Source organism: Carcharodon carcharias, chromosome 13 (genome assembly GCF_017639515.1).
Source record: "Carcharodon carcharias isolate sCarCar2 chromosome 13, sCarCar2.pri, whole genome shotgun sequence".
Taxonomy (NCBI): domain Eukaryota; kingdom Metazoa; phylum Chordata; class Chondrichthyes; order Lamniformes; family Lamnidae; genus Carcharodon; species Carcharodon carcharias.
Window position 1 is genome coordinate 125,940,821 of NC_054479.1, and position 24,317 is coordinate 125,965,137.

Below are 24,317 nucleotides of genomic sequence, written 5' to 3' on the forward strand. Positions count from 1 at the left end.
GCTCACCTCAGCATCCAGCTGTACCCAGATAACTAGCTGCTGTTCTATTGTTAGAGCCCATCCTGATTCTGGCGGGGTTTTCTACTTCAGATTAATAGACACAAGCTGAAGCCAATGACCAAATGGAGATTCCACACAATTGACTTCTGCATATTTCCACCTATTCTGGTTTAGCAAAGCTACAACCAACTAAGCAACAGCACTTTAAGCAGCTCCTTGATGGGTAAAGGAGTGGTACAGAGCAGAAGGCAGTAAATCTGACCCCTGGTCCATCCCAATTTTTAAGTGAGGGTAGCAGTTACATTGCCTCATTCCTCACTCTTGATTTTTACCCAGTGATCCCAGCTGAAAAGCTGTGGGCTTTGGTTGATGTGGGAGAGAGTGCATGCGTGTGTGTGGGGAGGGGTGTGCGCGTGTGCAAGTGCTTGCCTGGTGAGGATCAGATCAGGTCAAATTGCAACCCCTACATAATCAAACAGTCCTGCCAGCAATCAGGTACAAAGGTGAAGTATTAGATGACTACTGCTGCCAGTGGACTGCACCCCAGCAAGAATAAGTGCCTTCAGCAAGGAAACCTTGTAGAATGGGGTAGGGTTGTGTGGCAGGGAATTAGTTTGTAGGGCACCCGAGAGATGTAGACCATGTAACCCTGAGGAGACATTTAACTTTTACACAGTTCAAACATTTGGAAGAACAAAAAGCGAAGTATGAGAGAAGTGCATGCTTTCATCGCTTAACTACATTGTTCACAAAATGTTATTTAATTATAGGTAGAAATGGTCCTGTTGATGTTCTAAATTTACAATTATTTTGAGGTGCAACTTATGATGCAATGCCCTGAGAGATTTACCTTGGATGCAGTTTGTGCTGTGAGGTGATCACAACCTGTTTAAAGTGAAACCTTGGCTAAAATTTGCTGGGGAATCTCCTCTGGGAGTGTGGCAATATTTACTTGGGAACCCTGGGAGCATGCCAATGTTTGCCAGGAATCTCCTCTAGCAGTGTGCCAATATTTATGTAGGAACCCTGGGATTGTGCCAGTACATGCTGCAGATCCCCTCTGTAAGTGTGCTAACATTTACACGGAAACCCTGGCACTGTGCCAATCTTTGCCAGTAATTGCTTCTGGGTGTGTGCCAACATTTGCCAAGGATCTCCTCCAGGAGTGTGCCAATATTTATAAGGTGTGACTCACACATAGAAGTTTGGAACGGCGCTGAAATCGAATTCAATTCTATTAACTTGAAATTGAAATTAAAATTAAATGATAATTTAACAAGGTACTGCACAGGAGGCTGCTCAGTAAGATAAGAGCCTATGGTGTTAGAGGCAAGGTATTAGCATGGATAGAAGATTGGCTGCCTGGCAGGAGGCAGAGAGTGGGGATAAGGGGGTCCTTCTCAGGATGGCGACCAGTGACTAGTGGAGTTCTGCAGGGGTCAGTGTTGGGACCACAACTTTTCACTTTATACATTAATGATCTAGATGAAGAAACTGAGGGCATCCTAGCTAAGTTTGCAGATGACACAAAGATAGGTGGAGGGACATGTAGTATTGAGGAGACGGGGAGGCTGCAGAAGGATTTGGACAGGTTAGGAGAATGGGCAAAGAAGTGGCAGATGGAATACAATGTGGGGAAGTGTGAGGTCATGCACTTTGGTAAGAAGAATAGAGGCATGGACTATTTTCTAAATGGGGAGAGAATTCAGAAATCTGGAGTGCAAAGGGACTTGGGAGTCCTAGTCCAGGAATCTCTTAAGGTTAACTTGCAGGTTGAGTCGGTAGTTAGGAAGGCAAATGCAATGTTAGCATTTATTTCGGGAGGACTAGAATATCAAAGCAGGGATGTGCTGCTGAGGCTTTATAAGGCTCTGGTCAGGCCACATTTAGAATATTGTGAGCAATTTTGGGCCCTGTGTCTCAGGAAGGATGTGCTGGCCCTGGAGAGGGTCCAGAGGAGGTTCATGAGAATGATCCCAGGAATGAAAGGCTTAACATATGAAGAATGTTTGAGGACTCTGGGTCTATACTCGATGGAGTTTAGAAGGATGAGGGGGGATCTGATTGAAACTTACAGAATACTGAAAGGCCTGGATAGAGTGGACGTGGGGAAGATGTTTTCATTAGTAGGAGAGACTAGGACCCAAGGGCACAGCCTCAGAGTAAAGGGAACAGAGATGAGGAGAAACTTCTTTAGCCAGAGAGTGGTGAATCTATGGAATTCATTGCCACAGAAGGCTGTGGAGGCCAGGTCATTGAGTGTATTTAAGACCGAGATAGATAGGTTCTTGATTGGTAAGGGGATCAAAGGTTACGGGGAGAAGGCGGGAGAATGGGGTTGAGAAACTTATCAGCCATGATTGAATGGCGGAGCAGACTCAATGGGCCAATTGGCCTAATTTCTGTTCCTACGTCTTATGGTCTTAAATTAGAGATCCAATGGTCCAGTTGATAATCAAAGTACTGCTTGGCCATGCAGAGCAGGAAAGGTCCAATGTTTGAACTCTGATCTGTGCCTATCTCAGCTGAGAGGCTGGACCTGTACTGTAATTGATCTCAGCAAAAGAGAGATGGTTTGCTATTCCTGCTCCTGGTTTCCACCTAATAACCCATGCTAGAGTCATGTGTGTATGTTGGTGGATGGATGTTAGCTGAGGACAGAATAAAGACAGGCTGTGGTGCTTCCCAGCGGCAAATATCGCATCAACACTCTGCCTATGCTCTCATTTAGGCAAGCAACCAGATTGTGGAGCTGCAACTCAGCATGAGTTGCTGGCCGCAGGAGAGTGGGATGAAAGGAGAGGGGGAGAGATGAAAGTGGAGGAAGAAATGAAAAAGCCGGCTGCTTTTTTTCTTCCAGCAGATACAAAGCTTTAATGCAGTCTTCTCCCAGAACACTCCTTGAAAACCTAATAACGTTCAAAATGACAATTCTAATTTACATGCTTTCCCCTCTGATGGGTTCCATGCCGCACTCTAGTGCTGCTCGCTGTTATATTTTCTGATTTCCCTGTTTGATATATGCAGAAGCCCTAGAGAGAGTTGATAAGAGCAGTAAAGCTAACGGGGCTTTACCCTGCCATATGAATAAAACAAATCACACAGCATACTGCATTGCCACGTGACCCGCTGTTGATCTGAACTGCTACAGCAGCTGCTCTAGCCCTCCATAGGCTGAATTCTGTCACAGTCTTACTGCCAAACTCTCATTACCTTTAGAGGCTGCATACTCTCCCCTCTCCTAGCCGGGGGCAGGTTACTTTTCAGTGCTGGTCAGATTGATAAACAGGAATTCACCAGCTTGCGAATACAGATCACTTCATCTTCAATCTGTTTATTTTGCTGTCTTTTATAATTACCTCTCCTAACTTTCTTGCTGGTCCAGAATATTTGAGGTCTGGTACAGCTCTTTCTTGGCTTACTGAGAAGTTCCTGTTCTAGAGATGTGTCCCTTTTGCCGGTTTCATCAGCCACTCTCCTGAAGAGGTGAACTCTCAGTGAGACACAATGTGCTGCAGCTCTTTGCCTAGTATTACTTCCAGTCACCATTCTTTATCTCAGACCTAGACAAATAAGTGTCAGCTTTCTATTTGCAAATGGGAAGAGGCCAACAGAGTCAAATCAGATCTTGTCCTCCTCCAACGTCTAAACACAGAAGGGTGTCCTTTGACCCATCGGGTCTCTTGTCGAAAGACCTGTATCCATTTCGTCCTGTTACAGTACTATGAGGAATGAGTGGGGAGGTATGTTACTCCCCTTCAAATATTTACTCCCTTTTCAAAGTTATTATTCAATCTGCTTCCACCCCCCAATCAGGCAGCACATTCTAGATCACAACAATGCACTGCATAAAAAAATTCTCATCTCACCTCTTTTGCCAATCTGTGTCTTACTGTGGCCTTTTTTGCCAGTAGAAACAGTTTTCCTTTATGGGGAGATGATGGTTATAGTAGTAACGTTGCAAGACTTGTAACCCAGAGGCCCAAATTAATGCTTTGCGGACCAGGGTTCAAATCCCACCATGGCAGCTGGTGGAATTTAAATTCAATCAATAAAATCTGGAATATAAAGCTAGTCTCAGTAATGGTGACCATGAAACTATCATTGATTACTGTAAAAACACATTTGGTTCACAACTGTCATTTCGGGAAAGAAATCTGCTGACCTTACCCGGTCTGACCTACGTGATTCCGCTCCCACAGCAATGTGGTTGACTTTTATGTTACGGACGGGGGGGGATTAATGAAAAGAGCCCTGATTTCTCCCCTCAATACCTGTCTGTAAACAGAAAGTTGGTTTTGATTTCGGATTTTCCCCTTTATAAGTGGTGGTGTGTTCTCCCCAACCTTTCAATTTGGAGTGATCCAATCCTTTATTAATAACTCCACAGCAAACTTGAGATAAGGTAAAATAAGAGGGTCGGTTTATTTTACACACACACAAAACGTGGGAAGGGGTTTTGCAAACATCTGCACCTTTTTGTATTCATACAATAAAAGAGGGATGAGAAAGAAAGGGGTTCGGGGCAAAGTCCATGACAAAAATAAGAATTATGGTTTCACGTGAGCCCAGAGTCCAGAATCAAGGCCAGGATTTTGTGGACCCTCCTGCCCAGAGGAATATTATGGTACCACCAAACTGAATGGAAATTTAAATGGCTCTCCACATCCTCCGGGGATGGGGGGAGACACACCGCAGCGGGGCCATAAAATCCTGGCCCAAAAGTCAAATGGCATATTCCTTCAGAGAGCAGCAGGCTGACGGGTGCAGGTTATCCGTCTTTCCCAGAAGCAAGGACTTCCACGTTGGGAGAAGGCACGTAGAGATGAATTAGTCCTGAAGGCACAGATACAGAAGTTCCAATGTTCCAGTAGTTCACAGTGCAGATGAGGGTCAGACATTTTACCTGAACAGAGCTCTTTCTGCTGCTACCTGTTAAATGGTAAAATGGTAGATTGCCTCGGTTCAGTTTCACATGGCAATATTGCAGGTTCTAGTAGCTTGGGTAAGGTCATTTGACATGACATAGCTCCCACTTCTCCTGGGTGTTGGACAGAGGATGTATTTTCCCAGGTCTGGAATCTTGAGGAGTTTAATAGGGGAGTCAGGGTCCCTGTTGTCCTTCTGAAGATGTCAGTTCTGAAGAAGAGTCATACGGATTTGAAATGTTAACTCTGTCTTTTTCTCCACAAATGCTGTCAGACCTGCTGAGTTTCTCCAGCAGTTTTTGTTTTTGTTCCCTTTTGTCCTTTGCAGACAACCCGTCTTCACTGGCCAGCTCTGCCTTATAAATGTAAAGGGTGTTGGTGCAATTCTTTGGAATTTGATTTTCTGCAGTCACACAGGCATTAGAGCCTTTTAAAGATAACGAGGTCCCTGCTGGTTTCTGCAGGTTAGAAATTCCTCTGGTATGAGTCATAGATAATCAGGGAAAAGCCTTTGCCTATTAAAAAAAAAATCACAGAGTAGCCTGGTTGACGTACTTATGTATATTTTCCTTCCCGTCTTCTGGCTGGGATACTTAACTGTCTTCTGAAATGACATTCAGCTCAAGGGTAATTAGGGAAAGGCAACAAATGCTGGCTTTGACAGTGACGCTCACATCCCATAAAAGAATTTTAAAAAAATGTACCTTCATCAAAAATCTCAATCATTTGAACGCTATTAAATCTCTCTTAACCTGGCTCTAAAGAAAATACTCCAGTCTCTCCATATATCTGGAGTTCCTCAATCCTGCTAACATTCTGGTCAATCTCCTTTGTATCCTCTCCAAGGTCTTGATGCCCCCCTGAAGTGTGAACCATAACCAGGAGCAAGAATCATGGGTTCAACTCCCCCAATCCCTAACACAGGGGCACCCAAGCCATTTATAACTCCACAACCACAGGCTCCTATTGAGACCAGCCAATTGAGCACAGGCCAGGGACCTTTTGTCTGTATTGGTGCAGTACCAAAGTGGGAAGTGCATTTAATAACTGGGTTATCAGACCACCAGAGGCTGAGAATTTCACATTGGTGTATTGCTTTTAATTTCACTGTTGTGCAAGGTTACTGCCAGGACTGTCAAAAATTAACACTAGGGAAAACCAAATACCTACCAGCCACCTTATTTAATAGCAACAAGCCATGAAATTAAATCTCAAATCACTTTAATTCCTATTATTTTGCTGGTTATGCCATTTTATACTGCACTTACCAGCTGTGCCAGTCTTTTAAATGTTATCTAAATCAACAATAGGCAAGAATTTGTAAAGCGCCTTGCATCCATCCAGTGGCCATTTAAAAAGTCCAAGTTTTGCACTTGGTGTTCTATATATATATATCAAACCCAGGCTATATCAGTGTTTGAGAAAGTTAGACCCTTTGGATGACGCATCCACAGCTTGCGGCAGCCACCCATGCTCAGAAGGTGTGAGCAGTTACCACTTGGCAGGAAACATGCCAAAGTGGGAAAGCTATTTGAACAGTCTACATTTCCAGGGTCAATGAGGTCCTGGGCAGAGCACTGCTTCCTGACCATCCCCAGCACTTAACAAACCAGTGTTACAGCAACAGTAAGTGAGGACACCAAAGTGACAAGGGGATTGCATGTTGCCAATGCTACTTTTATTGAGACTGTAAGCATTAAATATAATGACAAGAGACAACGTTAGGTGAAGAAAGGGGGATGGAGGATGGAAAAAATCATGAACCGTTTGTTACAGAATTACAAATGAAATGAATCACTTGCAATCAAGTCACAAGCAAAATAAAGAGAGAGGCACACAGCTTCCTAATATAGATTCCTCTGCATCAACTATCTGTACCCACATGTTTTGCTCAAGATAAGCGGCTGACTGCTAAGCAGACTGTGCACGAACATCAGAGTACTCTGTCGGCACTTTGTATCAGATCTGTATATGGTCCAAGCTTGAGCAGACAAAGGACTTCCAACACTTAGCGGTTTGGTTAATATATAATTAAGACATTAAAAAGATTAACTCAGGTATCTCCACTTCCCATTCTGTTATAATTAATCAACTTCAGTGGTGGTGGGGATTGGGGCGGGGGAGGCCCACATGCAACAAAATCCTAAACCTGCTTTCATAAATGGGCTCAACACAGAGTTATACAGAGGAAATTGTTCCCCTTTGTCAGAACGCAACAGGGCAAAAAAAACATCAAAAAAGTGATGCAATATGTAGGGTTCTGAAACTTGGAAACATTTATAAGTCTCACTGGCAATTCCCCTTTAAGACGCTATCTGTCCCGATCTGGAACATCTGCTCCTGAGTTTTTCCTTGAACAGGCTTGCTTTAATTACCTGTCAATCAGATGCTGGGCTGTCAGGTGTGACAATGTTGTCAGCAGCTGCTTTGAGTTACTGGATCCTATTCGAGATCAACTTGGTTCCTTGTCTTACGTGATTATGAACGAAAAAGTTATCAAAGTATATATTTCTTTAAAAGCCAACAAGAACGAAAAAAAAACACCAAGTGTGTTGATTTATTCTGCACTTCAGAAGGAATTTAAAGGAGAAAAAAAAAAAGAGAATTTCAGGTCAAAGCAGGCAAGTAGCTCCCAGTTCATTTCACAAATTAACATCATCGTCCAATCATGATTAGTATCTCAGCCCCTGGCACTGCCAATTGCTCATCTGAAGGTGCAGAGGACGTGTGCAATGAGACTCTGAAAGCCTGAAGGGAGGAAACAGAGAAGGTAGTACCAGAAGTCTCTCTTTTTGTGGACGGGGAGGGCAGTAAGAGAGTGGAGGGGCAGAGGGAGGTTAGTGTGTCGCCGTCATCACATCTGGATCCTTTAGCGTCTGTAACCAAATTCATCAGCGTCATCAGCTCGGAAATCGCCATAACGCCAGAGGTTCAGCTGCAAAGGAAAGACAGCAGTGTCAGCACAACAATGAGTGTAGGCCAGTAAAACAGGGTGAGTGTTTCAGCACTGGGGCACCATACATATTGTGAGGAGAGAGAGGAGCAGATGAGAAAAAGGGAGGAGAGAACTAAGAGATAGAAGTGAGAGAAGAAGGGAAGGGAACAGCAAGAGTGAGGAAAGGGGAACCAGCGAGAGGAGGAGGGAAAAGGGGAACTAGCAAGTGGAAGGAGGGAAAGGGGAATCAGTGAGAGGTAGGAGAGAAGGGGGAACCAGTGAGAGGAGGGGGGCAAGGGGAACCAACGGGAGGAAGAAGGGAAGGAAGGGGACAACAGGAGAGGATGTGAGGAGGAACAGCGAGAAAGGGAGTGAGGAGTGTTAGTGAGAGAGGGAGGGACTGGCAGCGAGAGATGGGAGGGACAGTGAGCAAGGCAGGGACACCATAATAAGGGAAGGGAGGGAGGGGACATAGCAAGAAGGGGAGGGACCAGAAGGAACAGAGTGAAAGAGAAAGAGAGGGGCCAGTAAAGGAGGAGGGCACAGAAACAGGGCAGAGGGTCAGCAAGAGAGAGAGAAACTGATGAAATAAGATAGACCTAGAGAAAGAGAGATGAAAAGAGGGTGGAGGGTCATTCTGACTCCATATTACTCTTACCCGAGCAGATTTGGCAGCCTCCTGAGCATTCAGGTATTCGGTAATCTGTGGAAGAGAAAGGTCAGCATTTAGTTTAACTGTTTACAGTTAAAATTCTCATGGTGCAATTTAGTAAGAGTCATATGACCAGAACTGTCAGTGCTTGTCAGCTTGGCTCCGTGATAGCTCTCATCTCTGGACCAGAAAATCATAGTTCAAGCCTCTTTGCAGGTCTTGTGTACACAGTTTAGGCTGACACTTTAGCACTAAGTGCTGACCTACTAGAGCTCTTTTGGATGAGGTGTTAAATTGAGGTTTCAGTTCCTTGTCCAAGTGGACATAAAAGATATCATGGCACTATTCAAAGAGTTCTCCTGATCAATATTTATCCTTCAACCAATGTCACCAAAAACAGAGTAACTGGTCATTTGTCTCTTTATCCGGAGTATTTGATTGAGAAGAATATACATTAGCTGCTCCAGAGTAATACTAAGAAAGGCAGACAATATGGTCCTGGGTTCGATTCCCATTGTCTGCCAAATCAACTCATCTTAGACAACGCCAGGAGGAGAAAACATGGGCCTGGTGATTCTCCTGTTTCACAGAATCACAGGTTTGTTATGGGACAGAAAGAGGCCATTCGGCCCATCGTGTCTGCACTGGCTCTCTAAATGAGCATTATGACTTAGTGCCGTTCTCCTGCCTTTTACCCATACCCTTACACATTGTTTCTATTCAAATAATCATCTAATGCCCTCGAATGCCTCGATTGAACCTACATCCACCACACTTCCAGGCAGTGCATTCCAGACTTGAACCACTCACTGTGTTAAAAAGGTTTTTCTCACATCACATTTGCTTCTTTTGCAAATCACTTTAAATCTGTGCCCTCTCATTCTTGAACCATTTACAAGGGGGAGCAGTTTCTCCCTATCTATTCTATCCAGCCCTTTCATGATTTTGAACACCTCCATCAGATCCCCTCTCCAAGGGGAACAGTCCCAACCTCTCCAATCTATCTTCATAACTGTCATCCCTGGAACCATTCTTGTAAACCTCTTCTGCACTTTCTCCAATGTGTTCACATCCTTCCTATAGTGTGGCACCCAAAACTGTAAACAATACTTCAGCTGAGGTCTAATGAGTGTCTTATTTAAATTCAGCATGACCTTCTTGCTCTTGTACTCTATGCCCCTCTTAATAAAGCCTAGGATACTGTACGCTTTATTAACTGCTCTCTCCACCTGTCCTGCCACCTTCAATGACCTACGCACATATACACACAGGTCACTCTGCTCCGGCTCTCCCTTAAGTATTGTACCCCTCTCTATGTTCTTCCTATCAAAATGCATCACACCTCGCTTCTCTGCATTCAACTGCAACTGCCACCTAGCTGCCCACTCTACCAACTTGTTTATGTCCTTTTGAAGTTCTACACTGTCTTTCTCACAGTTTACAATGCTTCCAAGTTTCATGTCATCTGCAAATTTTGAAATTGTTCCCTGCCCTACTATCAACAGAGTTTCCTCCTCTGTCACCATGGGATAGGTAGAGTCTACTTCCCTGGTAAAGACAGATGCAAATTATTAATTTAACACTTCAGCCATACCTCCTGCCTCCATGTGTAAATCCCCCTTTTGGTCCCTAATTGGTCCTACTCTTCTTTTTACCATCCTTTTACTATCTATGTGACTATAGAAGACTTTGGGATTCCCCTTTTATGTTGGCTGCCAATCTTCTCTCCTAATGCCTCTTTGCTTCTCCACCTCTCCTTTGAACCTTCTGCATTCCAACCTAGCTCCGTTCTTGTCCCACTGAAGTCGGCTCTCTGCCAGTTAATTATTCTCATTCTGGATTTCCTATCGTCTTTTTCTACCGTCATCCTAAACCTTACGATACAATGATTACTATCTCCTAAATGTTCCCCCAATGATACTTGATCTACTTGGCCCACCTCATTTCCAAAAAACAGGTCTAGTAGTGCATCCTTTCTTGCTAGATTGGATACATAATGCTGTAGAAAATTCTTCTGAACATAATCTAGGAACACTTGCCCCTCTCGGCCCTTTACGCTACCACTGTCCCAGTCTACATTAGGGTTATTAAAGTCCCCAATTATAACTACGCTATAATGTTTGCATCTCTTTGTAATTTCTCAGCAGAATTGTTCCTCTACACCCTTCCCACTAGTTGGCAGTCTGTAGGCTGCATTCTTTTTGTTCCTCAGCTTTAGCCAAATTGATTCTGTCCTTGAATCCCCGGCACATCTTCTTTCTCCAGCACTGCAATGCTCTCCTTAACCAATGCCGCCACCCCTCCTCTTTTTCTTCTTTTCCTATCTTTTCTTACCACCTTGTACCCATGAATATTAAATACCCAGTCCTGCCCTTTCTTGAGTCAAGTCTTAAGTAGGAAAGGCGATGTGGCCCTGTAATCAGAAGTTAGGGAACTAGATTGAAAAGTAGCAAGCAGGACCTTAAATGTACTAATCTCTGAATTACTCCCCAGTGTCACATGCAAATGGATACAGAAATAGCAGGATAGGGCAGGTGAATGCAAGACATCATATTTCCACATGGCAATTTGTTAGTTTAAAGCCCTCCCAACAGTACTAGCAAAACACCCCGCAAAGAACTCAGTCCCGGCTCTGTTCAGGTGCAACCCGTCTGGCTTGTACAGGTGCCATCTTCCCCAGAGCCAGTTCCTTTGTTCCAGGAATCAAAAGCCCTCCCTCCTGCACCATCTTTCCAGCCTTGCATTCACCTGCCCTATCCTGCTATTTCTGTATCCACTTGCATGTGACACTGGGGAGTAATTCAGAGATTACTACATTTAAGGTCCTGCTTGCTACTTTTCAATCTAGCTCCCTAAATTCTGATTACAGGGCCACATCGCCTTTCCTACTTAAGACATTGGTGCACTCCTCTGAGGAACCAGCACCCTCACCAGTTTCCAAAACGGAAAACAGATTAGCAAGTGGAATCCCCAGGGACTCCTGCATTACTTGCCTGGTTCTCTTGGACTTCCTGGCGGTCACACATTCCCTTTCTTCCTCCAGGCTCCTAAGCTGCAGTGTGACCACCTCCCTGAATGTGCTACGCATGTAGCTCTCAGCCTTGCGGATGTGCCACAGTGAGTCCAGCTGCCGCTGAAGCGCTAAAACCCAGAACTCAAGTTTCTGCAGCTGGCAGCACTTCCTGCACGTGTGGTCGTCTTGGACACCAGTAGCAGTCCATGACTTTGCACATTTACAGGCCATACAATCCACTTGACCAAGCTGCCCTGCCATGTCTTAACTTTATTTTACTTTGGTTTACTTATATTACTTCATTATACTCGTCTTGATTTTCCCTTATTCCTGGTGTTTCTCACTTAAATCCAAGTATAGCTACTTCTTTAAAAATATTGCGCTTTTCTAATTTACAGCCATTTAAAGACAGTCTCTAAGAGCAGTTTCTTACCAACCAATGAACTTAGGGTTTTCCTGTGATGTCTTATTTGTTTTTCTCACTCTCCTTTCGAATTCAGCAGGCTTCAATTCCCAGCAGCTGACTGGTGTGCCTCTCCAACTCCCAAGGTAAGTGTATGCCTTGAGCCTTGGTCCCGATATATATTTTCCCACTCCAGGTTGCTCCCTCACAGGTCTGCTGCCTCTCCGACTCCCAAGGTAAATTTCCAGGCCCATTATCCCCCACCCTTTGTGAATCTTGCTAAGTGCAAATTGGGTGTCAGAATTCTCTAAATAAAAACATCGACTACAAAAGTATTCCAGTAGCTGAATAGAACTTCTGTGAACTTGTGAAAGGCACTCTATAAATGCAAGATTGTTTCTATTTAAAACTTTTACAAAACACACTTGGACACAAAAGTGAGATAAGTATCTAACAAAAAATATAAACAGCATCAACCTCAAATCCAGTCACATAACAAGGAACTCAACTGAGCTACTGTATTACATCCAGGAGAAATAACCTGAAACTAGCTATACTTAGGACATGGCTTAGAAAAGAATGCCTGCCTGTATCTCTGATCTTTTACTCATAATTGTTCTGATTATCTATACCACTTCCTTACAATTCGAGTCTTGTATCATTGCCAGGAATTGTCAATGGGCAGAGGTTTTGTTTCCCTCTGTATGCAATTATATATTTAATTTTCAGTTTGTCTTTGATTTGCAGCATGTTTTAAAATACCTGTGTTCTACCCAACTCGGCCTGCCTAACACTGAAGGTAGTTTCCAGCAGATTAAGAAGATTGAGAGAGGACGAACACAAGCATTTTAAGACAGCATGGGTTAGTATTAAAACGCTGATTAGTGGAGCCCCTGATTTGCACTGAGGTGAACATTGCAGAATATTGTACCATACAAATCACTTTCCCCTAACCTTAGTAATGCATTCTGTGTTTTGTGGTGCAATGCCTCTGTCATTAAATGCACTGTGTAACGTCTGAGTTTTGTATGAGTTTTTTCATCAATAAGACCCACTTGTACATCATTGTATGTAACAATCAGTAACAATCAGTGGTTCAGAAAGAGCTACATAAATGCGTCTGTTCGAGCAGTGTGCAAGGCTGCCTGAGCCACTCAATTGTGCAATTGCTTGGGACCCCAGCACATCAGCAATGTTCAAAAGTAAGGCCATATGATAGTGCCTCAGCATAATTGCAGGCCCCCACACTTTCTTAAAAGTTGTGGTCATGATTTTCTGAACTCCTTACCTTGTGCTTCAGGTCTGAGAAAAGCACCCGGTGTGTCCTCCGCCTCTAAAACAGACCCACTCCTAATGCCCAACAAACAGAACTCTCCTACCTTACATGGTGCACGCAAGAAAGAAGGGACTGGGGGATATGGTGCATCCTATTCGGCGAACGATTGCTGATGTTCTGGCAGTGTCCAAAGTAGCCAATCTGGCATGTAGACCATACCGATTAACAGGCTACTCGCCCAATGATTTTTGTTGTTCTGGTAGAGAACCCGGGCTGCCCCAGAGCACCGGTCCTCGTGTTTTGCACCTTGTGCACTCCAACTTCCTGGGCCTTGATCTCAGGCAGAATGAGTGACGAATGCCAAAACTAGCCAGGCTGTTCCTGGGTTAAAGAGGGGTATCACTATCCAGCAACCTACACTGGAAGTGGCCTCTATTTTAAGTGGGATGCCAATGATATTGGAAAGTTCATATTTTGGTTATGGTGGTAGACCTTTTTCTTAAGTGACTGATTTTACATTTGAGTAGTTTATGAGGGCAGTTAAGAGTTGACCGAACATCTTCGGCTTTGCATCATTGCCGATAATTGACATCTACTGTTCATCTGTTGCGAGTCTTCAAGTTAAAGTACAATCCAATTCAAGAAAAGCATTGTTGTTTGAGTGGGGGCATCGTAGGTCATCATTTGTTGATGTAGGGTCCACTGTCGTATGCACCTTCCTGCAATGGCGTTTCTTTGTGGTAATCTGAAGATGTAGTTTTTCAAATTTCTATGCTCCAGTGTGGATACTTCGCAACCAAGTGCTTTGCTCACATGCAGACTGTTCCGAGTTGTTGAAGTCAATCTGGCATGAAGTGATATCTCGCTTGCATAAATCCTTGTATCTTAGTTTTGGCTGCCCAACAGATCTACTGGCATCATCAAGCTCTCCATGTAGTACATTATTTGTCATCCGTTCTATCGACTTGGCCTAGCCAATGAAGTTGACATTGCTTGAACATTGCCATGATTTCAATTCAATGGTTGCTTTATTACAGTGCTGCTCCGAGCTGACCACCTTGAGTCACTATCAATGGTTTTTGCAGGCTGATGATCCCAAATTCCTTTGTAGCGGTTGAGAAGGTGTTTAGAATTGACTGCAGGCCTACAGCTGGATGCACCACGAAAATCATCAACAAACAGGAGTTCACATATTAGAAATGAAGAACGCATTGTGGATGTAGAATTACACACTGGCTACACTGGAAAGGGATAGCAGGTTCCCTTCCTTGAAGGACAATTTATACAACATTCCTGGTCATTTTTTCCTGGTGCTAGCCCATACGTAACCAGATTTACTGAATTCAATTTCACAACTTACCCTGGTGAGATTTGAACTCCCAACTCCGAAAATAGCTGGATATGGGTGTTGGTCAAGGTCAGACCGAACTAGATTTTTGATTTCCTCCACTGTTCAAGTGCCACCTATAGATCAGTGGTAGCACTCTCATTTTTGATTCATAAGGTTGTGAACTCAAGTCTTACTAAGGTATTTGAGTACAAAACCGAGACACTCCAGTGCAGTACCATCTTTCCAATGAAATGTTAAATCATCTTCCCTAACAAATGGATATAAAGGATCTGATGGCAGTATTTGAAGAGAAAGGGAGTTCTCCCCACTGTCCTGGCCAATATTTATCTCTCAAACACAATATCTGGCCATTTCACATTGCTGTTTGTGGGACCTTGCTGTGCACAAATTGGCTGCCTCGTTTCCTACATTACAACAGTGGCTACAAATCCAAAAAAGTACTTAATTAGTTGTAAAGTGAATTTAGGGTGTCTTAAGGTTGTGAAACATTCTGCAGAAACACTACAGACTGATGCATGAAAAGTGGCTACGAGATGAGGTAGAGAATTGGTATGGATCTATACATGAGCAAGGAATCAACAGTTTTAGAAGGGAAGGAACAGATGCAAAATTGGTCAAGAAAATTAGCATGAAAAGAAATAAAATCAAAGAGAAGATGCATCACCTTTATACAATATAGCTCAGTTTTTCAGTGGCTCACTGGAGCACTCAGACACTGCCCTTCACTCTTCAATAAAGCAGCTGTAATTCTTTTACTGGACTTTTATGGAGCTATATTGAAACCTACAAAAATAAAATATTACATTGGCTGGCATATGATGCTTCATTTTACTGCATGCTCAGCAATAGTCTGGGCTGGGATACAGAAGAGACAAAAGATTGTGCGTTCCAGATGGTGGGTCAGTAGGAGGTTTCCCAATCTGGGATAGAGCCTTGTGGGTTTCTTCAAGCCATTTAACAGAGTTGCACTTTTAGAGATGCATCACATTGTACTATATCCTACCACACAGTAGAACTGACTGTGCACTGTCAGCTAAACGTGGTAATTTGTTGACTGGCACCAGAAAAACGACCATGAAAGTTGCCAGTCTGTTATAACACTCAACTGGTTCACTATTTTTCCTCAGGAAGGAGAGTCTAGCACCTCAACCTGGTTTTACCCACACGTGAATCCAATTCCACGTGACATGGTTAAGTTTTAATGCCCTCAGGGCAAACAGGGATGGGAATAAATGCTGCTTTGCCAATGCTTTCCACATGCCAAGAACAATTAAACAAAAACTCTCTTTGCCCTGCCATTGCCTTCAGATGCCTACAACCCATGTTCTGTAATACGCTCACTAAAATACTCTACCTCTTTTCCTTTAAATTCACCTCTTTGGCCAAGACTTTGACCCAACCTCACCTCATCTCACAATCTGTGGCTCACTATCCATTTGAATTTTGAGATTTGCCACCAACAAATTTATCATTTTATTTACTTCCTGTCCCAAGTGTAGTTATACAACTGGATTGTAATCCAGAGATTAAATCCATGAGTTCAAAACATGCCATGGCAGTTTGAGAATCTGAACTCAATTTTAAAAATCTGGACTTTACTAGTACCAGTAAAAGTGCTTACAAAGCTGTCAGGTTATCATAAAATGCATACTGGTTTGCCTACACTGTAAAGGGGAGGAAATCTGCCGTCCTTACCTGGTCTGGTTTATATATGACCCAGATCTATCGAGCAGCGGCAATGATTGTCTGATTGCTGCCATGTCCATAAATTCTCCCTACTGAATGCTAATTGCATTTCTTGCTGGGTCTTCTGAGCCTGGCTTTGACAGAAACATGCAGCGGAGTGTCATTTGGAGAACTCCATCGGATCGCTGTAGAGTCAGGGGAAGACAGGACACATCCCCTTTTTACGGATCTACTTGCCATAAGGTAAGTTTAAATGTCTAGTTTGAATTTTAGTGAATGGATGAGTGAGTGAATGGGTAGGCTGATGAGGTGGTTTAGTGGGTGGGTGAGGAGGGTATGTGGATGAGGTGGGTACATTGGTGAGGTGGATAAGGGGAAGGTGGGTGAGGTGCGTAAGTGGGTAGGTTGATGAGGTGGATAAATGGTTAGGTAAGTGAGTTGGCAGGTAGGTAAATTGGTAGGGGGAAGGTGGCAAGTAGGTAGTCAGGTCATGGGGATTGTTGGGTGCTCGGGAGGGAATTTGGGTGTGGGTAATCAGTCTGGGGTACTTGGGTCAAGTTGGGAGTTGAGGAGTAGAGAGGTTGGGAGAGTAATCGGGTCAAGTGGGGAGGCTCAGCTTGGGAGGGTAGTTGGGTTGGGGGTGGTAATCGGATCAGGTTGAAAGGGTTGAGTTGCAAGGGTAGTTGGGTTGGGGAAGTCATCGGGGTTCGGTGGGAGGGGGCGGTGTGATTGGGGGCTAGTTATGTAGTTATCAAGATATTAGACTAGGGCCAGGATTTTTCTTATGGCAGACGGGCTGGGCGTGGAGCTGATCACCGCCCACGATCGACTCCTTGCCGCTATTTTACGCAGGCTGGCCAATTAAGAACTGCCCAGCGTAATACGCGGCCGGTAGCACTCAGCTCTACCTGTGCTGGCGGGGGCAGGAGGGAGAGTTGGGGCCAGCGTTCTTTCATGCATGCAAAAGAGCGCAGCTATCTCCTGAGGAATGGAGCTGCCTCATGGAGATTGAATGAATATTAAAATAATGAAAGAAATTATTTAAAAATGCATTTAAACATGTGACTGTGTCACATGAGTGGGGACATGTTTTTATATTTGTGGAAATTTATTTATTTAATAAAGGCTTCAGGAAACCTCATCTTGCTCGTGGATGAGGTTTCCTGAAAAACGCGAAGGCCGCTAGGGCTCTTCACATACCTGCCAACCTTAAGGTTGGACGGGCAGCGTTCACAAGTGGCTCAATTGACTTCTTAATGGCTTTAATAGGCTGTTTACATTTCGGCGGGCGCGCAGCTGACTCTGGTGTGCACCCGCTGAATGAAATTTCGCGATGACGTTGAGACACACGCCCGACATCACCCGTGTCATTTTACACTTCAGTGTGTCGGGCCCGCCTCCGCACGCCGATCGGAAAATTCTGCCCCAGGTTTTAATCTGCCTATCATTTCCTGAGTAACTACCCAAGTAAGTACTATGGAACTGTCCCAAGTCTTCGACTCTAGCCCAGAGTCAGGGACATTTGTGGAGGGTCCTGGGGGAGTGGGGAATTGCCCATCCGAAGCTGAAACTTCCCAGGCAATTCCCACGTACAGCCACACATCAAGACTTCAACAGTTGTATGTCCATTCTCTGACAATCTCTGAGGATTTGGCTGTGACTCCAGGTTCACACTAATGTGGTTGATTCTTAACTGTCCTCTAAGGTGACCTAGTAAGATACTCAGTTGAATAAAATTACAACAATTCCCACCTAGTTTCTAGCCCGTAAATACTATACCTAACAATGTAGGGAGCATCTTTACTACACTGCAGTGGTTCAAAGAGGCCCACCACCACCTTCCAGAGCTAGTATTTATGGGCAATAAATATTGGTCTTGTCATCAATGCCCACATCCCAAAAATGAATTTTTAGAAATCAGTGACATAATTATGTAATTGTGCCCACTAACCACTCAGTGCAGCTATTTGTGAAGTGACAGCTACAGGAGCTTCTACACAATTTTCTGAGTACATTTTCAACAGAGGCCAGGCTACAGGAAGTATTAAACTCGTGCAGTTATTTGTCTCCCACTGCACCTAAAGTATTATGGAAAGGTTATCTAGGTGATTCTGCAGTAATCCTTTTACTGATGGTACACTGGAATTTGGCCTAGCATACAAAACACCAAGGAAGCAGAACTTGCCACTGAAGCAATGATAACAACTTACAACGATCAAAGTAATTGGCTGAGCGGGTTGAATTTCCTCAGCTCCAGACAATCACAGTGAAAATGCGACTTATTCTATAAAATCTATCTGAAACCCTTAATTAGATTCCAGCTTCACATTTTCAAGATATTAAGGGGAACTGATAGGGTAGATGGAAACAATTTCCGCTGCTTGGGGGAGTCTAGGGCTTAAAAAGGTGAAGCCATGTTATATAATTGCCAGGTTTCTGTATATCTTAGAGGACTAAGTTATCTCAGAACAATGCAGAGATGACCAGTTCTAAATCTTTATTTACAAAACTTTAAAACATCTCAGAACTTACAGGATTTTAATACACACATAGTCGTTGCCCAGAACCCAAATCATTCTAGAGACTTCTCAGGTTTCCCTGCTCTCCAACTCCACCCACAGGCTTAAGCAATCAAGAAGTATACAAGGATCAGTGAACAGGCCAACATAATCAAATACAGATCAATCAAACCATGAACACTACACACGCCTTTCAATTGGTGGGACAAGTTTTGAACTCTCTTCCACTAATCAACTGTAAACTTTAAATCTGAGATTGCTAGGTTTTTGTTATCCAAAGGTATTAGGCGATATGGAGTTAGGTTACAGATCAATGGCAGCAAAACAGGCTTGAGGGGCTAAATGGCCTACTCCTGTTCCTATGTTCTCAGGTATGCATTATTCTATAAAGTAGACAAACTCAATTTTATAAAATTCTAGTCTGCAACTTACTCCTGTGTATCCATTACACTGTATAAAAAATCATCTGAACCTTATGAAAAAATTCCATCATCACTCCGCATTTAGCTGTTATTCTATACATAAATCATCTGTACCTTCCAATTTGCTTCCAGCCTATTACTCCACCTGGATTATCTATAAAGGGGAATAAGAAAGGGAGAAATGGTGAGGGAAGAGAGGAATTATTCTTTTAACAGATTGGGCTGGGCAGACTTGACCTTCAGGCTCTCTCTTGATGAATGTGATTTGACAAATGGCATGAAAGTGCGTTCATTAGTGCTGTAATATTCGACCAGAAATGCTTCATTGGTCGTGCATTGGTTAGAGTGAAAGGAAATAAAGTTTTGAAGGATGTCTCAATGAATTATTTCTAGAGCCTGGGTGAAGTCTCCCAATAGGTTCTGTAATGCAGCTGCTTTGAAGCACACCAGCTACACACAAAGGTCCTGGGGTAGCTTTCTGATGAATTTATTTTTGGTGCTGTCAGGGTACAAACTATTTCCATTCTTCTCATTCCCAAAAAAGAACTTGCATTTATACCTGTAACAAAGACTAACTTACCTTGGAGTTGAGAGCAGGAGGTCAGGAACTCCAAGTCCTAATAGACCTTGGAACTTTTACTAATGCACACATCCGGAGTGAGCGGCACATGCACAGTTCAGCTTTGTGAGTTCTTTAAACTGAGGACTAGCCCAGCGCATCAGCACAAAAAGGGAAAACAGCGTGAAAACCCAGATCATATGAGTGGGAACGGAGTGCCGTTGAAGACAAGTGTCCCAGGCAGGGAACAGGAAGAGATTCCAAAAGGGAGAGGGGACAGGCAGAGGTCCCAAAAGTAGAATCCCAGACAGGGGAAAAGGGACAAGAAGAGGTCCCAGTTACATTAAGTCAAAAAGAGAGGAGCAGAAAATGAGGCTCAAAGTAGAAAAAAGGCTGTGACTGGCAGACTTTAAAGAAGAAGGCTTGGGAGAAACCTTGAAGATCCAAGAAGACAGCAGAAGATTGGTGTGAAGGTACTCCTTTGGAACAGTAACATTTCGCTCAGTAAGGCAGAAGAAGCTGAAGTTGCGCTCGTGAGTTGGTGCTTGAGTGCAGACTCGGGAATCCAGGGAAACTGAATCTTGGGAGACAAGAGTGAAATCCTGTGAGGTGGGCCATTGTTGACGCCATCCGAGTTGGAGCGACTTTGAGAGAGAATTCCAAGGCTATATCTTTGAAGGTGAAGATTGGAATCCCTCGCGAGAGAGACAGAATTTCAAAAAGATTGGTTGACTCACAGTGTTTACTGATGTCTGGGTGGGTTGTTGAGGAATCCATGGATTCTCTTGGCCATATCTGCCATTTATTGTGTAGTATGGTATGTTTGACTACAGTTTGCCTGTTAATTCACATGTACCTCATGGTAACCGTGAATGTTAGAGTATAAGATAGAAAGAAAAACAATTTACAATATCTGACTTTGTATAGTTTATTTTGTTTGTTCAAAACCCGTGGATCTTATGGCTTTATTCTCCAAGCAAGTGTTTTGAGTCTCAAACTTTGTCTACCTTAAACAAAAAGTTATCCGACCCTAACCACACCTTACCTACAACTTCGGGGTCTGGTCTGATCATAACATACCGTACCTTTCAAAATGATGTCCAGAAGAGCTTTAAAGTACTTTTAATGTGTAGTCATTGTTGCATTGCAGGAAATGTGGTAATCAATTTGTGCACAGCAAGATTCCACAAACAGCAATGTGATGATCACCAGATAACCTGTTTTAGTGATGTTGGTTGAAGGTAAAATATTGGCCAGGACATGGATTTGGTTGAGACTTGTATAAGTTTAGTAATGAGCACTGGCTATCAATCTACTGAGATTTCTCCCAGTCTGGCTATATCCACAGTGCATTTTCAGATGGTTACTGGAATAATGAACAGGAACTAAAGATCCAACAGACTTTGCTCTCCCTAGTATGGCGGCTACTGAGACCAATTACAGTTGCTCTTGTTGACATCAGCTAACTCATCGCAGAACAGGAATTGAACCTAGGATCTTCTGCTCTCTGCATTTTATACAGCATTGGGTAGTGAGTTCCACTCACTGAGCAACTTGGAGAAGGGACAATTTGTGAAATTAACACAAGTGATTTTGAATTTAGAATTATTCTATCTGTACCAACGTCATGGGCTTGAATTTCAATCCAGGGTGGGAACACAATGCCCGGATAATTGGGCCAGAGGCAAGCTCAGTGGCCAATTAGTGGTGCTGAGCATTACCAGGAAGTGGGAACTGCCTGCAGAGGATCAGTGGCAAAGGCAGCCAGCAGCCATGATGAGGCCTGCCGCTGCCTTGCAGAAGAGAGGAGGCTGAACAATGGAAGGTCAGCAGCTTTACCACACACAAAAGTGACCAAAAGGCCAACTGAAAGGTACTGCCCCTGACCTGGTACAAAATCCCCTAGTGCCAAAAATTTATCCTCATAAAATAAAATTGTACCCTTCACTGAACCTGACAACTGTGCACTCGCGAGCATCAGGCTGTTTGAATTTGTTGATTTATGAATTGAAAATTGCCTTCTGTCCCTTCCTGGTCCATTAACAAGCTCCAAAGAGAGCTTAACAGGCTGTTAATTGGAGAGAAGTAGGTTGACAACTACCTGTCCCCTCACCCTCACTTTGAAAATTCCAGCGCATCCTGAGGCATCAGGACACTGACACGCCTTTCTGGAGTGCGATTTTTAAAGTGTGCTTGCTCCTGTTCTAGCCCCACAGGCCACTGAAAATCCTGGCCCGTAACTCTGGCCTTAAAGGTGGTATTAGTTTCTCTAATGGCCTAGGTTGATAAGACACTTTCAGATGTAGTACTGAGCCATTGACACCAGGAAGATCAGAGATTTGAGCTCCAATTTGTCCTGAACTAATTGATCAGCAACAACTTGCAGATATATAGCTCCTTTAATCTAGTGAAATATCCCAAGGCACTCCACAGGAGTGCTTATCAAGCAAACTTTGACACGGGGGTAGCCACGTAGAAGTGTCAGGACAGGTGACCAAAAACTTGATAGATTTGATGAAAGCTAGGTGGACAGGTTTAGGAAGGGAATTCTAAAGCTTAGTGCCTAGACAGGTGAAGGCCCTAAGCTGGGTAGATAAATGAAAATCAGAGATGCTCAAGAGGCCTGAATAGGAGAAGCACAAAGATCTCAAAGAGGATTGTTGGGCTGGAGGAGGTTGCACAGATAGGGAGGGTGAGTCCATGAAGAGAATTGAATATCAGATGAAAACTTTGAAAGCGAGGTGTTGCTGGACCAGGAACCAATGTATGTCAGCAAGTGGGGGCAGGGGTGGGATTAATGAGTTAGCGGACTTGGGTTCGAGTTTGGATACAGTAGAGCTTTGGATGGCCCAACTTATGGAAGCAGAAACAGGTTCCTGTTTAATACTTGCACTAGGTAGCAGGTGGCCTCCCAATGTGTGGCTTGGGGTGAGGGTATAATAATGTAAACTGGCATGGGGTTCTGCTCTGGATTTTTATCCATCAATTGCTCTTTGAAAGCATGTGCTTATGGACTCATATGAGGGCACGGTCAGACTTGGCTGTGGCACCTTCTACAGTTAAATAACATGCCAACACTCACCATCCAGACTCATACATGAAACATCTTGTTTTGGATGAGTTACAGGTAAGATGACTATCATCCATAGAATCTGATCCCAGATAGGGGTCAGTATCTTCAAGAATGGAGAGAAGATTGACCTGAAAATAATGGCAATGCCTTGAAGAGTACTGCACACAAGTAATGCAAATTAATGGGTGGCAATGTGCATTTCATGAGAGAAAAGCTTTCCTAAAAACTTGAAGAACAGTTAAAATAGATGCAGTTGTTTAAATTTATTACTTCCATGCAGGCTCATCTCAACCTGCCCTTCTATAAGTAATCTCCGCCAGTCACCAACTATCTTAATCAGCTTGCACTGTCCGTGCGAGCCCAATGTTACAGCAATTAGCAGGTACCCTGTTTCTCAACTGCATGCAGTACTGGATTAAAATTTAAATTTTGTGTTAAACATCCTGGGGGATTTGTGTATCTGCATTGGCCAATCATTGCTAGAATTAACTGCTAACTCACAGTCCCAAAGGTCTCGGCAGCGACTGCCAGATAGAGGCACTAATTAATATGGGGAACTAGGAGAGCCTAGCATGCAGTGGCTGGGAGAATAGAAAATATTTGACACAAGATTCAAACTTCTAATTGACCAACTACATTCAGTCACTTTTATAATTCACTCAGTGACTGTATGCCGCTAACACCATTTACAAGATTAAAATTTAGTTTCCTGTAACCAGTGGAAGGATCTCCCTCCTTTCCAAAAAAAGTCTCTTAATATTTGCTGAGATAAAAGAATCAGAATTAGAAGTTGCAATGCTGGAACCTACCCACAGATTCTGGTATCCCCAAATCTGAACTCATTGAGTGCCAACGTAAAACTGGCTTTGAACACTAAATGCACATCAAGCCTTGGATATGGATCCACAGCAGAAAACTGAAGCTTTGGTTATTAGGAGGGGATTAAGGAGGACTGTTCCTATGCCCAAATTGACCATGGTAGAGGTTTGAGAATAGGCTTCCTGGGCGGCTCCAAGTTTGATGTGTGGTCTTTGCTAATCTGAGCAAAGGTAAATGGTTCAAACTTCTGCCTGTGATTATCCGCCCCCTCTCCTGCTGGGAACATGTCTGTGGGGCTTGACTTTGATCTTCTGGATAGTAAAACAGTCCACTGACACGTGCTGTCTAACACACACTTGAAGAATGGTCAACTGACACCTAAAAACAGATTATTTGGTTATTATCGCATTGTTATTGTGGGAAATTGTTGTACACAAATTGACTGCCATGCTTCCTGACAACATTGGCTACACTTCAAAAGTTCTTCATTGGTGAGACAGGCACTGAAATGAAGTGATGAATAAAACCTGGAGGCTTCACTATGGATAAAGATCAAGATGATTTTAGCTTTTGCGAACAGGTAGATTTTCAGGCTTAATAATGGCAAAACTTTGAGTTGTAAAGTGCATTTTAGTTTGATTCATTTTTGGGAGTGAAGCAAAACCTGTTGTAGGATATTTT

At 43.5% G+C, this 24,317-nt stretch overlaps 1 protein-coding gene across 1 annotated transcript in view; it reads right to left on the minus strand.

Moving 5' to 3' along the window:
- Positions 1–6,584: 6,584 nt before the first annotated feature.
- snd1 (staphylococcal nuclease and tudor domain containing 1) overlaps positions 6,585–24,317 on the minus strand; it is a 946,160-nt gene continuing 928,427 nt past the window's right edge. The window contains exons 23-24 of the mRNA XM_041202041.1: positions 8,522–8,566; positions 6,585–7,863 (exon numbers count right to left, since the gene is read on the minus strand). Coding sequence (XP_041057975.1) covers positions 7,798–7,863; positions 8,522–8,566 — 111 coding nt within the window. The 3' untranslated portion in view covers positions 6,585–7,797. The remainder of the gene's footprint in view (positions 7,864–8,521; positions 8,567–24,317) is intronic.